At 31.6% G+C, this 15003-nt stretch overlaps 1 protein-coding gene across 2 annotated transcripts in view; it reads left to right on the forward strand.

Annotated features, from left to right (window-relative positions):
• Lmbrd2 (LMBR1 domain containing 2) overlaps positions 1-11857 on the forward strand; it is a 47766-nt gene extending 35909 nt beyond the window's left edge. For both annotated transcript variants that reach the window (XM_026401784.2, XM_026401785.2), the window contains 5 exons: positions 2158-2261; positions 3579-3625; positions 5044-5149; positions 8228-8354; positions 9410-11857. In XM_026401784.2, the coding sequence (XP_026257569.2) occupies positions 2158-2261; positions 3579-3625; positions 5044-5149; positions 8228-8354; positions 9410-9470 (445 nt within the window). In that variant the 3' untranslated portion in view covers positions 9471-11857. The remainder of the gene's footprint in view (positions 1-2157; positions 2262-3578; positions 3626-5043; positions 5150-8227; positions 8355-9409) is intronic.
• The last annotated feature ends 3146 nt before the right edge of the window (positions 11858-15003 follow it).

The raw sequence follows: 15003 nt of genomic DNA on the forward strand, positions 1-15003 counted from the left end.
TGTGCCACCATGCCCCACAAAGACTATAGTTTAAATTATGTTGTTAATAACAACTGATAGCAAATATGATATTTTGAGTTTTTCCTTTAAGGTAGAAAGGACAAAAACAAATTTATAATGCAAAAATGAATTATTAAAAAGAAGAGACTAATCATACTTTGTATGTCTAAAACTAAGTTTTGATGATATGCTTATTCATTTTAAAAACTTATAAAACTATCAGTGGAACATTAAGTACTTGTGATACATAAGTGATGTATTTTCATGTCAGTAGAAGTATTAGTATTTTGAGATGAGATGATTATATGGATCAAGGAATAAGGAGTAGAATAGTACTCTGTCTACTATAAAATCTTAAAAGGAATCATTATGTCTAAAACTTAAAAAGAATTATTAAAAGTGTTTTTCTGGAGTTGGGATGAACATTGTATGTCCTTTTATATTGAAGTAAGAGATCAGGAGCTGGAGTTGTAGATCAGTGCTAGAGAGCTCTTGCCTACCACGTGCAGCATTGGGTTTGATCCCAGCACCACGTAAAAATAAATAAATAAAATAAAGGTATTGTACCCATTTAGAACTAAAAAAAAAAATTTAAAAAATGTCATATTCCTCAATTTTTAAATTATCTCATAAAATAATATTGTGTTATAGAAATGTATGAAGCGATATCTTACTGACACTTATATGTAACTTGACTTTATAGGTCCATTTTCATTTGTAGTGCGGTCACAGTTTAATTCTTATACTAGGAGCAGAAAAACCAGACCCACAGATAATGTTCAGATTTATTTGCCCAGACAGAGTTAGGTTGTTTCCTGGCACTTTAGACAAAGACCTTTTCAGAAACTAGTTTCATGCTTCTCATTCCCCCCAAAGATATGAAGAGGTTAAGGAAGTATTTAAAGTCACAGAATTAACATAATTATCTACCTGAAAGCCCAGTTTCACTCAATGGTAATTTGTATAAAATATTCTTTATATTGAAACATGCATATGTATTCTGAATTAGCCAGATATTTACACATTTAATGTAGATGGTAGATCTTCACTTCAACTACCTGTTTTTCCTTCTTCATACACTTAATTTTCATCCTTGCCTCTTTCTTCCCCCTTTGCCTCTGGAATTCAGGTTTCTGCAATTAAAAGCACATCAGAGACTGGGGCTGTAGCTCAGTGATAACATGCTTGCCTCACATTATGAGGCACTGGGTTTGATCCTCAAAAATAAATAAAGATACTGTGTGTCTATCTACAACTAAAATATATATATATATTTTTTTAAAAAAAGCACATCAGTAAACAAGTCTGAGAACTAAATGTAATAAAACAAGCACTTTTAAAATTTTTGTCTTGGATTGAAGTCCCAGCTCTGCATTTATTAAGAGATTTTTAGCAAACAATTTAACTCTATGGGCCTGTTTCCTTATCAGAAAAGTGATATTTATTTCTTAGGGTTATAGTAAGAATTAAATAAAAGCATCTGTAAATTGTCTCATGCATAATAGTAACAATATTAATTCTGCCTTTCCATCGATTCCTGCCTTCCTTGTGTTCCATGCTTTCAGAGTACTAGTACTTCTGTGCTGCACCACAATCAGATTTAAAGTAAATAGCAAATAAAATCTGAGGTAAAAGCCCACAGATAAGGCCAGATAAGGCGTAGATTACTTTACAATATATAACTTTAAAAATTTAAATATAACTGACTAGTTCTCAGGAAGAAAAATAGAACATTAAAATCAATTTGCATATTTAAGACTTTCTAAACCAGAATATTCTGCATTTGAAAATGCAGGTTTTATGTGTGCATTTCAGTTGTAAAACTGTTATTTGAAAGTAATAAGGTGTTCTTGTATGATAGTCATTATTTAGCATCCTGGTATAGTTGTTTTCTGAAGATATGCTGAAGGCCTAACATAGTTTGCTTCCATAAGAAATCTGGGTATAATAACCCCTAGTGAGTGAAGTACTGGACATAAGTTTCAGAAAGTGAAACAAGTGCTTCTTGATGAATGATGGATGTAATACTACATACTTGCCATGATAACTAAAAATGAAGCATAAGCTTCTTTGAGGGTGACAGTGCTAATGAAAAGTTTACCTAAATATTTACAATGTAAAATAATGCTTGTCTTTTTGAAAATCTACTTTTATTAGTTTGGGAACCCGTTGTTTGAATCTGCTTGGTTTCCAGCAGTTCATGGGTGATAATGATATGACATCAGATTTAGTTGATGAAGGAAAAGAATTAATCAGACGAGGTAAGATTTTAAAAAAAGAAATATGTCACATTAGATTGGGTAGAGAGAAGTGATGGGAGAGGAGGGATGGGGAAGGGGAGACAGGAAGGGCAGCAGAATAAAATGGACACTAGTATTGCTGTATGTATATACGTGTCTGTATAACCAATGTGATTCTGCAACCTGTTCACTTGGAAAAATGAGAAATTATACCCCATTTGATTCAAATGTGAAAATAAATAAATAAAGTAAATGAAGGGAAAATGCTAAGTACTAAGATTCAAAGTACAAAATTAATGTTTGTATAATTTGTAAATAATTTGAAATCTCTTTTCAGCAATTAGAAGTTTACAAATTTTTTAGCTAAAAATCTACACACACAGCTTTCTTAGGAAATATAATTGTTTAATAAGTTCTGCATTCTAGAGTATGTCTACAATTACATAACACACTTGTATTGTCTTTTAGTTGTTTTCACATTTGCCTTGAAACATATTTGCCAAGGTCTATGCAAGTATAAAATTCATTTATTTAAAAAACTATCAGTTTGATAACTACTTGGGAAATTATTCAACCAAGAGTACTTTTTTATAGAATATAATGATTATTAATGTGAGAATGTTAGTACTGTTAGAATATATATAGCAGTCTATTAGAACCTATTCTCAAAATTGAAAGTATTAAATTTACTGATGTTCAGATGATGATGGGAAAGTGGGAAAAGCATGGACTTTAGAACGTTGGTTCTTAGATATACTCCAAAATTAGCTTGCATAGCCTTCACATGCTTTAAAAGAAGGGAATGCCTAATTGATATTATGCTTTCTGCATTAATTAGAACTCATCTGGCATATCATGTCCAGTCCTGAGTAAGATTTTTACAAATAAGATTGATGAATTGGAAACTGTTAAGAGGATAGTCAGAATTTTACACTTTTAGAGCATATTCTAGGGGAGATTGGGACCCAAAAGGGTGAGTGTATAACCTGAAAAGAGTAACAAGAGAAAAACACTTATACAGAAAGAACAGAAATAAACTTAGTTTAGAAGATAGGACTAAAAAAGAAAAAAAGTTACAGAGAAACAAATTTCAGATCATCATGAGGAAGAAGTGTTTTCCTTCACTAAAGCTATTTGACAATCTTCACCAAATATAAAGAAAATGAGCCCTGTGTGGTTAGGTTACTTCTCAAGTTCTTTCTAAAAATGACTTATTACATTTGATTTTGTAGTTATTTAAAAGAAATATTGGTCATAGACTGATATCTTTACTTCATTTTACTGTATGTCTGATTAAACCATATTATACCAAATTTGAGGCTCTTTTTCTGTCTCCAGAAAAGAGAAAAAGGCAAAGGCAAGAAGAAGGTGAAAATCGAAGAAGAGTAAGTACAATATTTATTACATTATTATAACCTATTGATTAATGTGAAATATTGTAAGAATTGTAGTAATTAGCTGAAGACAGAAGAGCAGTGGGAATATGGCATAGGATGTATTGTTAAAGGAGGAGAATTTTATTACTTTTACATATACATGCTAGGTTTCCTGTCAGACTTGTTCTAAAATATCATTAGTAATAAATTATTTCTTATTCAGCATCAAGCAGTTTCTCATCTAAGGCATGTAGTCAGTAAATATTTGTTAAGTGAATGAGTGAATTCATGTAGTCTTCCTAATAAAGTGGTTTGGATTACTTTAAAATTGTTACATTTTTGCAATAATGCAGTAATTCTTTTCCTCCTTAATTTTTTCTTTAGTATTTGCTGAGGAAACAGACCTTCTCCTAGAATGAAAACACAAAAACTGAGAAAATCTATTCATGGTTTCCACAAATTTTTAATAATTGGTTGTGATTATACTGATATATTTTAGTGTATGTCATGTGAAGGGGAGACTTGTTCTTTATTTCAGAAAAGTAGAAGAATACTAGAATCAAAGAGTAGAAGGTACAGGAGGTAGATTTCATTTCTCTATGAGAATTTCTGACTTCTACAATTTACCAAAATTGTAATAGACTGCTCAAACATAGAAAATGATATTATCTAGTTGAAGAGCTAAAAAGCATCTGGCATGGATATTTTACAATGAGTCCCTGCATTACATGGAAGGTTGAATCAGGTGATCTTGAATAGCCATTTCAATTCTAAGAATTTAATTAATGGAATCTCAGTTAATGTGACTTTACTACATATAACTCATAATTCTATGTGAATCAACTTTAATTATACTATCAAAAATTACTTCAGGTCTCTAGCATTTGTAGTGAATTTGAAAGAAATTTTTATTAGTATCTTAATCACATAATTTCATAGTTTTTCCATAGTCCACAAGTTTATTGGAACACTGTTTCAAATTTTAGTTAGAATAAAAGTTTAACATAATCATAGCTGGCAAGTGTCTTTAAATGTTTTCATTAAGAATTAAAGTTTATAGGCTGTATCTCCCTCTGGAGATGGCCTACATTCTCCCTTTAATGTGTCTCTGTTTTCCTAAATAAACCTTTGTCTGTGTCTCTGAAAATAAAAGATTAAAGTTTATAGAGGCTAGTTTTAATAAATCATGTGAAGATAAAAACATTGGCTTTTTTTTTTAAGGTATGAGGATTGAACTCAGGGCACTATGCATGCTAGGCAAACACTAGTGCTTAGTATCTGATTTTTAAAGGCACTATGGAAATTATACTATTACTAATAAATTTCTGAGAGAAAATGATTGTTATATTACCCTGCATATAGACTTTTGACATTGATGAAATATTCTCTGTTCTTTTGTTATATATTAATTTATGTTTCTTTTCTAGGAATGGAAAGAACGTTATGGACATAATAGAGAAGATTCCACTAGAAACAGAAATGTTCATCCTGACCCAAAAGAGTCAAATTTCTCAGATATCAATACCAATTGGTGTAAGTAGTTTATTTTCTAGTTTGCTTTAAAATATTTTTCTTGTGCTTACTTGCATAGAGACTGATAGTTAGGATTCCCCTCCAGAAATGTCTCTGTAGAGTTGTAAATGTGCATCTGCAGTGACTTTCCTTTTTCACATTCTTTAGTATATACAAGGAAGGGTAAACTCAAATGTGCATTTTGGTAGGAAAAGGAGAAATTAAGACATCAAATGAATACTATAAGTATACTAACCTAAATATAAAAGCACTTGTTCAATGTGTTAGGCAGGTACTTGTTTGTATTATTTACCTTGATTTTTTTTTATAGATGTGGGTATTCAGCTGGTTTTACAATTGTTTATTGGCTGACTCTTGTATTCAGGTACTTTCTATATATACACTGATAAAGAGAAGGTAAATTTCTTGTCCTCATGATGCTTATAATTTAGCAAAGAATTGATACCAGGTAGAAGCCATCAGTCACTGGTATGTGTTAAGAAACTTTCCCATAGCGCTGACTCTGTACTGACATAAGGCAGAAACCATTTGCCCCTGGGAAGGTGCCAAGAAACCTATTTCTGTCTAGGACTTTGTACTGTGTAGAAGGCAAAGTCTGTCACTGGGAGAGATATGATGTTGCTGAAGGAGCCCTACCACTGAGGCCTCAGTGCACAGAAATCTGCCTAAGACTGAGGATTGAGCAGGAAAGCTGAGCCCAACAAGAAGTTTTATGCAACGTTAGGCTACTATTAGAGAAGTAGAAAATGGAGAACCCCCTCTGTGGCTGAAATATGAAGGTGGAAAAGAATACTGAGAGAAACCATCTAACAACTTGGGGCCCTCCCAGGTATGAGGCAACGACAGTTCATTGCAGGAGAAATGTGAAATCTGTGGAGATTTAAGGGAACTAAAGCAACAACGAAGTCCAAATCCAGATTAACTACAGATTAACTACAGATTAAATTGATTCAGTCCTACAACACTAAGATGACCCATTCTGAGCACATAACAGTTATTTATCTTAATTTCTTCTTTTATACAAAATGTCTGGCATTTAACCAAAATTATGAAATACACAAGGAACTAAGAAAATATTAGCCATCTTTAAAATATAAAATATGCAACAAATTAGACATAGAAGCAGCTCAAGTGTTGGAATTATTAGACTGTAGAATGAATTAGTACATTAAAATATCTAATAGAAAGATTGGATAATGTGCATGAACGGAGGGGGGGGGCGGGAATTTCTCCAGATGGAAACTATACAAAAGAGGCAAATGGGAATGTCAGCAACATTTTAATGATAGACTATTTGTAATATTTAGATTTGTCAGGAGAGTTATTACTGAAGGGTGCACACCTGGTGCTGAAGGAACCCACCTAGGGAAATGGAAAAAAAGTTCTGTCTTGGGAAAGGAGTTGTGTAATACAAAAATATTTCTGTAAACATTTGTCTGAACATTGAGGAATGAATGGTATTTAGCTAGGTAAACAGTGTTCTAATCAGAATGAGTGCAAGAAATAGTGACATGAAAGAGCCTTTAGAAGTGTGCATGTCTTTTCTGTGATGGCAGCCTGAGCATAAGCTGGCTGATAAGAAAGAAAGCCACAGAGATAGTTGGAGGAACAGACACTGTCATGCTCAAAAGTTTAGATTTTATCCTAAAGGTAAGATTTTAATCTGGGAAGAAGCATGATAAAGATGAATTTGATGCTATAATTTTCAGAAAAGAAAAACCATAAAAAAACTTTTTGGAGTCTGTTACAGTAATGCAGTTAAGAAACAAGGAGGGCCTAAAATAAGGCAGTGATCCTGAAGATAAAAAGAAAAGGATTTATTTAAATGATATATAGGGTAGAATTAAGAAGGAGAGGGCTAGAGTTTTAGTTAAAGCTAGGAAATAGAGGAATCTGTAAAGAAATTTTGAACTCTTACCACTCAGTAGAAGTTTATAGAATGGAAAGATCTGGGAGTACGGGGGAATGGTTAAGAGGAGAGGAGGCATAAAACCTTAGATGAACTAGAGAAAAACCTGGAATGTGGTATTTAACCATAATTTGCTGAATGAATGAGTGAGAAACATGACAAAGACTTCCCTTTAAAGCTGAGTCTGAGATGACAAAAATGTAAAATATGGATAGTATGCTTTAAGTTTTTAAAATAAACTATATTAGAAGTTGTTTTGAATCTATTTGGATTAGATTAAATTTACAACAACATTGTGAGAATTTAAGTTGTTATGTAGAAATCCACATCTATGGGCTGGGAGTGAGGCTCAATGGTAAGAGTGTCTGCCTGGCATGCAAGAAGTCCTGGGTTCCATTCTGAGCACCTCAAATAAATAAATAAAGATATACTACGATGCTTCCTGCTTTAAAAAAGAAAGAAAGAAAGAAATTTCCATTTATGTAGAAAAGGAAGAGTTAGTTCTCTAGATTTGTACTGATTAGTATGATAACTATTAGCCACATGTAACCATTGAATAGTTGCAATGTGGCTGGCGCCCCATGTTAATAACATTTTGAATATATTGGATTAAATTAAACATATTAAAGTTCATTTTATCTTTGTATTTTTACTTTTTAATGCAGTTACTAGAAAATTTCGAGTTAAAATATGGAACTCAAATTTTATTTTTGCTGGCCAGTATCACCCATACTCTTACCTCATGGGCAAAAAACTAAGGCCTTTCTTTAAAAGGATGAGTTTATTATCTTGTAAAGTCTAGCCAAAAAAATGAGATTCACTATGAAAGCAAGTGAAACTTGATTTAATAATGAACAATTCCCTATTACAATATCATAGTTAAATAGTAACTCTGATTCATACTATTTAAATCTTTGTACCAGATCTGCCTCTCAGCTAGATCTAACTACAAGACTGGAGACATTTTTGTTATTACATTCTATTATACTGTTTGCAATTTTAATCTGATTTCTAAAGAACCATTAGTTATCTTTTCTTATGTTATTTGTTCTCACAATAAAGATCTGGCTCCTTTATAATCTTGATTTTTTTTTCTGTGAGTCTATAGACTGTGACCCACAAATTAAAAGGTGATAGGGAAGTAGACATTTTTTTCTTCTTTTGAACAGCATCCAAATATACCAGAGCTAATAATAAAACTGAAAGGGACCGAATAGAACTTCTCCAAGATGCAGAACCTTTGGATTTTAATGCAGAAACATTCACTGATGATCCTCTTGAATCTGAATCAGGAAGGTAAGTTTTGGCTGAGTGCTTTTGGCTCTAGCATTCCTCTGAAATTTTAGGAACATACTGACTTGAGAAAGTTGAAAACAAGTAATAAATAAACATAAAAGATATATAAATTGGGCTGGGGACATAGCTCATTGGGTAGGGCACTTGCCTAATATGTGTGAGGTCCTGTTTTTTAACACTAAGCAACACACTCACACACACACTCACACACACACAGAGTACATCTTTACTACTAATAAAAAGCATACTGGTAACCTTTGAAACCTTTTTATACCCTCTGATGCTGTTATGTATTAAACAACATTAAGGTATTCATTAATGATAATGTAAATTGGTGTTTTCATATAATACAAGTATACAAGTGGTATTATAAACAAGAAAGAAAAATTGAAATATATAGCAAATAATCATAGCAATATTATGTCTATACCTGACAATTCTATGTATTAAGCGTATTATATTTAGCCACAACTGCAAGATTGTGTTGATGTCAGACACGATTCTAAGAACTTTAACATTTTATATTTAGTTTAAAATCCAATTATATTTAAATCCAGAGAGGCATAGTAGTAATTTGCCTAAATATCAAGTCAAGCATTCAAACTCTAATAGAGCAAACTCTACTTTTACTTTAGAAGCTGTTCCATTAGCAAGTATTCTATGAGAAAATAATAAAAGCATAAATATATTTACCATATTGCCTATAAATAGCAAAAAACCTAGAATATTCTATTTATATTCAACAATTAAGAGTGGTTATGAAATTGATTAATTTCCTGGATGTATCTTACATCCCTTCCCCATTTTTTTATATCCTTCACTCTTTCATACATGTATCTACATGTATGTATTATACAGCTCTAAGACAGTTGCTGGTTGATTTATAATTAAGTCCTTTTGGATAATACACTTGGAAGGTAAGTTCCTGCTTTCAGCTACTGAATAGATTTTATGGTGCTTACCAATTATATAGTCAGTTCCTTTTAATGTGTTCTCATTTTTCTGTCTTTATTATTTTTGATGCTTCAGATCATTTCTTTATGTTCATCTTTTAGGTATCAACCTGGTGGACGATATCTCTCAATGTCTTCCAGCATAATATTTGATGATGTCTAAAGTCTGGAAAAATTCATGCAATGACTAATGAAGGTCAAAACATAAGTTCAGTCTTTATGAACATCTCTGTGCCACAGAATTTCCTCTGTACTCTCAGTGAAATGTCAGAACAACAAAAAGGCACTGAGAATTAATTACATCTTAGTAATAATAGTTTATTGTTCCCTGAGTTAGAGTATCATCTTTTCTATTAGGATTTATTGCACCATTCCCTAAGTGTCTGCCTTAGTAATACAGTCACAATAGAAGGATTTAATTCATGATAAAGATCAGTATATGTTGAGAACATGTAATCCAGTTTGTTTCAGTTATTTTTTTTTTCAGGAGAGTTATATTAAAGGTCCAAGAAAGCCATAGGTCATACTAAATAATATTATACACTTTTATTATTGTGATTATATTTTTGCTGTTTCTAAAAAGTATGTTCAACCTATATTTCCCAAAGAAATATAAATGAGTGGAGACCTCAGATAATAACCATATTCTCAAAACTTATGTCTTAAAATAAGACTTGCTTATCAGACATAACTGAATGTAAAAAAGCTCTTTTTCAAGGCTGTGTGTAAATTAGTGGAGGTTTTTGCATGTAAACTAAAATTATAATTCAACTGATAGCATTAGTGTCTTTAGGATGTATACTCTAATCAAGTAACACAGTATTCTTTCAGTCCTTGTAGTAAATGGAATTTTTTATGCTTTTGGTATTCCTCTGTAAAACAATTTCGTTTAAGAGAGAAATTTTTACTTTTAGCATTTAGTATATTGATTTCAGTGTTGATTATTCCATTGAAGGAGACATTCTAAGCATTAATGGTGAATAGTTTTATTTTTTTTTAATAACCAAAGAGTTCCAAAAATTCTTTCATGTTTAAAGTTGCCTGTTTACACTTTTTAAAAAGAAAAATCTGGTTATTCAAAGGTTAAGAAATGAATCCATTTACTTTTATTGCTAGCACTTAAATTGTGGTTTATAGAAAACAGAAAACTGAATTAGAATGAAAATGTAAAATAATAACTTGTTGGTTAAACATGCTTACTATTTTCAATTGCTTGTTTTAATCTTTTTGTTTAAGTCAAAGTTAGATATTTCTTTTAAAACATCATAGCTTTATTGCAAAGTGAACATGATTAAATGTAACATGCTTGGCAGAGAAGTTTTTGTGGCACTGAAATATTTGTACAATATTTCAAATCCCATGCTATATTTGATGACCATACTTGAGCTTGCCCAGATCAAGTTTCAGTTTAATACCTATTATCCTTGTAATTATTACTTTCACTCTCAGCTGTGTCCATTTGAAGATGAATTATATGGTCATCCTAATAATGTGCTCTGTTTCTTGAAGCTAATCTTTTCTTGAGTCATAAATTTAAAATTTTCATTTCTCTCTTTAATGAGTGTTAACATGTAATGTTTTAAAGACAGTTCTATGCAGGTACTGAAAAAAATAGTGCATCATCCTAATTATCTGATTTTTTTTAATCTTTGTGTTTTTATAATCTTTGATATTTGGTCCCTTTAAAATAATTATCAGTGGATATATTTACTATTGATTGAAGGTCATAGAGACTGCTTATTTGAGGATACCTATACCTATACCTTTTTTTTGGGTGGAGGGGTTACCAGGAATTGAACTCAGGGGTACTCAACCACTGAGCCACATCCCCAGCCCTATTTTGTATTTTATGTAGAGACAGGGTCTCACTGAGTTGTTTAGTGCCTCACCATTGCTAAGGCTGGCTTTGAACTTGTGATCCTCTTGCCTCAGTCTTCTGAGCCTCTGGGATTACAGGCAGGAGCCATCACGCCTGGGGAGGACACCTATACCTTTTATTGTGCTGTGTGGTCTGAGAGCAGTAGGCCAGAAGCAGTAATTTAATACCATTTGTAATTTTAGAATTTACCTTAGGCAGATCATGTGACCTTTCAGTGCCTCAATTTCTTCATTTGTAATTGAAGATGACACTGCTGTTTATCTACAGATCTACCTCACAAAACTATTGTGAGGAAATTGAGTTGATGATTATGCACTGGAATTTAGAAAGACAAAACAAATTGTTAGCTATGTTATTTTTCCTAGTGGTGCTTGAATGTGTTGAATGGTAGAAATGATCTTTCCAGAAAGAGGTCTGATTTCTCATTATTACACAGAAGACCACAAGTCCACAGAGCGGAAAAAAAAAAAAAAACACCAAAAAAACTTTTTGGACTAATTCATCAGAAGTCCCATGAAAATTGTGTTTTATTATTTAGTGTTTGGTTGACTTTGTAATATTTTTCCTTAGCAGAATGTTGTTTCTCATCAGGTTCTTTCATGATATTCTGATGCTATTGTACAAGTAGAAACAAAAAAGAAAATTTCCAATTACTATTATACTATCTTTTATAGCACCCTATAACATTCCTTTATATATTCTTATATAAAGAATATATAAAGGAATGTTACTTCTTTCCTTTACTATTAAATTTTTATCATTATAATAATTGAAGCATATATGTATACACATATACTTTGCAGATGGTATATATTCAATTATGACTTTTGAATTATTTCCAAAATAATTCATGGTTGTTTCAGTGATCCAGAGTATTCAAATTTTAAAGCAGAATTTATCTTATAGGATTTTGTATACAATCATATACAAAAGTTACTTTTGCTGGGTAAATTTGAGTTCAGAAGACAATGATTTAACCCCTAAAGACTCAGTTCATTTCTGGAGGTCTAAGTTAATATTTTTTTAAACCACTTTGTGTAGAAAACCCCTGCTATTTGCAAAAATTTTTTCCTTTTTGTTTTTGTTTTTGGTACTGAGGTTTGAACTCAGGGGTACTTGACCACTGAGCCACATCCCCAGCCCTATTTTGTATTTTATTTAGAGACAGGGTCTTAGTGAGTTGCTTAGTGCCTCACCATTGGTGAGACTGGCTTTGAACTTGTGATTCTCCTGTCTCAGCCTCCCAACCCTCCCACACCTCTTACAGGTGTGCACCACCATGCCTGGCACATTTTTCTATTTTGAGAAGCTTATTAACATATAATGACATCTGTTGCAAAATACTGCAACCAAATTCATCTACTTTACATTCTTGAAAAAAGTATTTCTGGCAATTACTTTTTTTTTTTTTTTTTTTTTTAGTATTCTGGGATTGAACCCAGTGCCTCATGCATACCAGTCAAGTGCTTTACCACTGAGCCATATCCCCAGCCCTCTGGCAATTACTTTTTGATGTCTTTCTTACATGTTAATAAATATCTGTTTAGAATTTTCTAAATTATTATTATTATTTTAGATAGTTATTAGGTATGGTTATTCTATAAGCCAGTAATTCAAAGTAACCATTGCAGAAAGTAATTATAATCTGTAATTTTCATGAATCACCTATAATTAACTTTTAACTTAATCACCTGTAATTAACTAATTAACTTTTTTTACTACTTAAATAACATGTTATCAATAGAGCATTTTGTAAAAAAAATATTCTTAAGAGATAAAGTCTAATTATTAAAATTGGCTCTCTTACCAAATGAAAATAAGGGCTTTACAATAATTGCATCACACAGAAGGCCCTCACTTCACAAAAGTAGTAATAGTTAAATCAAAACATTAAAGGTTTTCGATTTTTAAAAGAATAAATCAAACAATTCAATAATCCAAACATTCAGAAATAAATGCTGCCAAGCTATTTGTTTTTGGCCTCTAGTTTTTGTTTAGATCATCAGTTCTAAAATTTAAGCAGAATGTATACCCAAATCAATGTAAAGGAAAAGTCAATGTATGTTTCTTTAAAATTATGTTTCAGCATGTTAATGAAAAAATTGCATTTTTCTTTAATAGCACACCTCATTTTTTATACCTTTAATGAGTTTACAGAATGTTCTTGTGATATGTGAATTACTATATTAAAGAAAAAAATAAACTCTCTATTACGATTCACACTGTTTAGTAAGGTTAAGTTTTGTACTTGTGATTTGAGTGGGAAAGTGTATTTTTGCACTAAGAGACAAAATCTGTCCTGAGACATGTTAGCATACTTGAACTCCAAAGTATAATGGATCGTATTATATTAAATCCTAAATATTAAGAAGTAAATGTATTTAGGGTTTTGTCTTTTTCTGCCTCCTTTTCTCATTATTTATGTCTTCCTTTCTGAGACCTCTTTCTAGTATGACTTTCAGTGTGTTGACAGATTTTTCTTCTATTTGTTTTTGTGTAAATTTGTTTTGATGAGCAGTACACTCAAAAGAAACTACTTCTGACTACAAATCACACTACTTGAAATAACAGTATTGTACTTAAAGTAGTGAAACAGGTTTTGCTAGATAGCTAAGCAACATCTGGATGTAAATGTGAAGTAATCTGGCTCAGTGTGTTGTCTGTTAGGTCACCAAGGAGAGCACTTCAGTAAAATGAATTGTTTTCAGTAAGTTTTAGCATAAGAAATGGATTTCCAAATTTAAAAATCCCAAAACATTAAGAACCTTGTGACCTTTTTCATGAAAAGTGATTCATAGATAATATAAATTATTAAAACTTTCCTTAGGATAATTGAAACAATATAAGAGGCATCTTCCATATGAATTCCCCTTTGTGTAGGGTACTTCAACTCAGAGACTTTTTCAAGAAGATTGGGAAACTAGGCAGTGTAACCCACTTCTCCAGCTCCTAGAATCAGGCCTTATGAGTCGTCTCCCTTAGCAGGACAGACATGAGTCTGATCCTATTTTTTTCTATTGCAAAGGGAACATTCTTTCTGTGCTTAGCCTGGTTTAACTAAAAATTTTCCCCCACCATTTTCAAAAGATTTGTCTATTGAGGTAAACTGAGGTGTTGCTATAATTTTAAATTTCTTAATAAAGACTATTTGCATTTTTCTCCTTTCAAAGGTGTTCTAAAAGACATTTGTTTGTAATACATTCTTTGGGAAAAATTAGCACCCCCCCAAAAAAAAAAACCTTTTCTTTTGTGGTTATCTTCATCTAAAATCATTTTGTGAAAGGAAAATTTTACTGTACTTGGTGCAAAGGAACAGAAAGAGTGGCTTACTGTGGCAGACATGTAAAGTCATAATTTATTAAACTGTACAGCACTATTTAGAGTTGATATTATTGACATAAATCTTATCAACCTATATACTTACAGCTGTATTTATCACAAGAATGGTGACTAGCGTCTTCCCTACTTAGCATATTAAGTTGTAGGGGAGAGACTGTGTATTTATTTTTTAAAGCAATCCAATGGATTTGTTTTTGTCCATATTTTGAAACCAACTTGAAGGATTTTCTCATTTTAGAATGTAGAGAATATGTGGACTTGCTTTTAAAATTACTCTAACCTAACATATATTTATATATTATAGCATTGAAAAATACAAAAGAGCTCTAATATTGATGTTATTACTTCATGGTATTTAATTTTTATAAATGTTTTTGTAAGTAATTGTAGTTTTGCTTTTAAAATGTCTAAAACTATTTCTCAAATGAGTTCTGACCAGACCCTTTTCCTTAGGATAATAAATTCTAAGCTTCAGTAC

Source organism: Urocitellus parryii, chromosome 1, assembly GCF_045843805.1.
Source record: "Urocitellus parryii isolate mUroPar1 chromosome 1, mUroPar1.hap1, whole genome shotgun sequence".
NCBI classification, from domain to species: domain Eukaryota; kingdom Metazoa; phylum Chordata; class Mammalia; order Rodentia; family Sciuridae; genus Urocitellus; species Urocitellus parryii.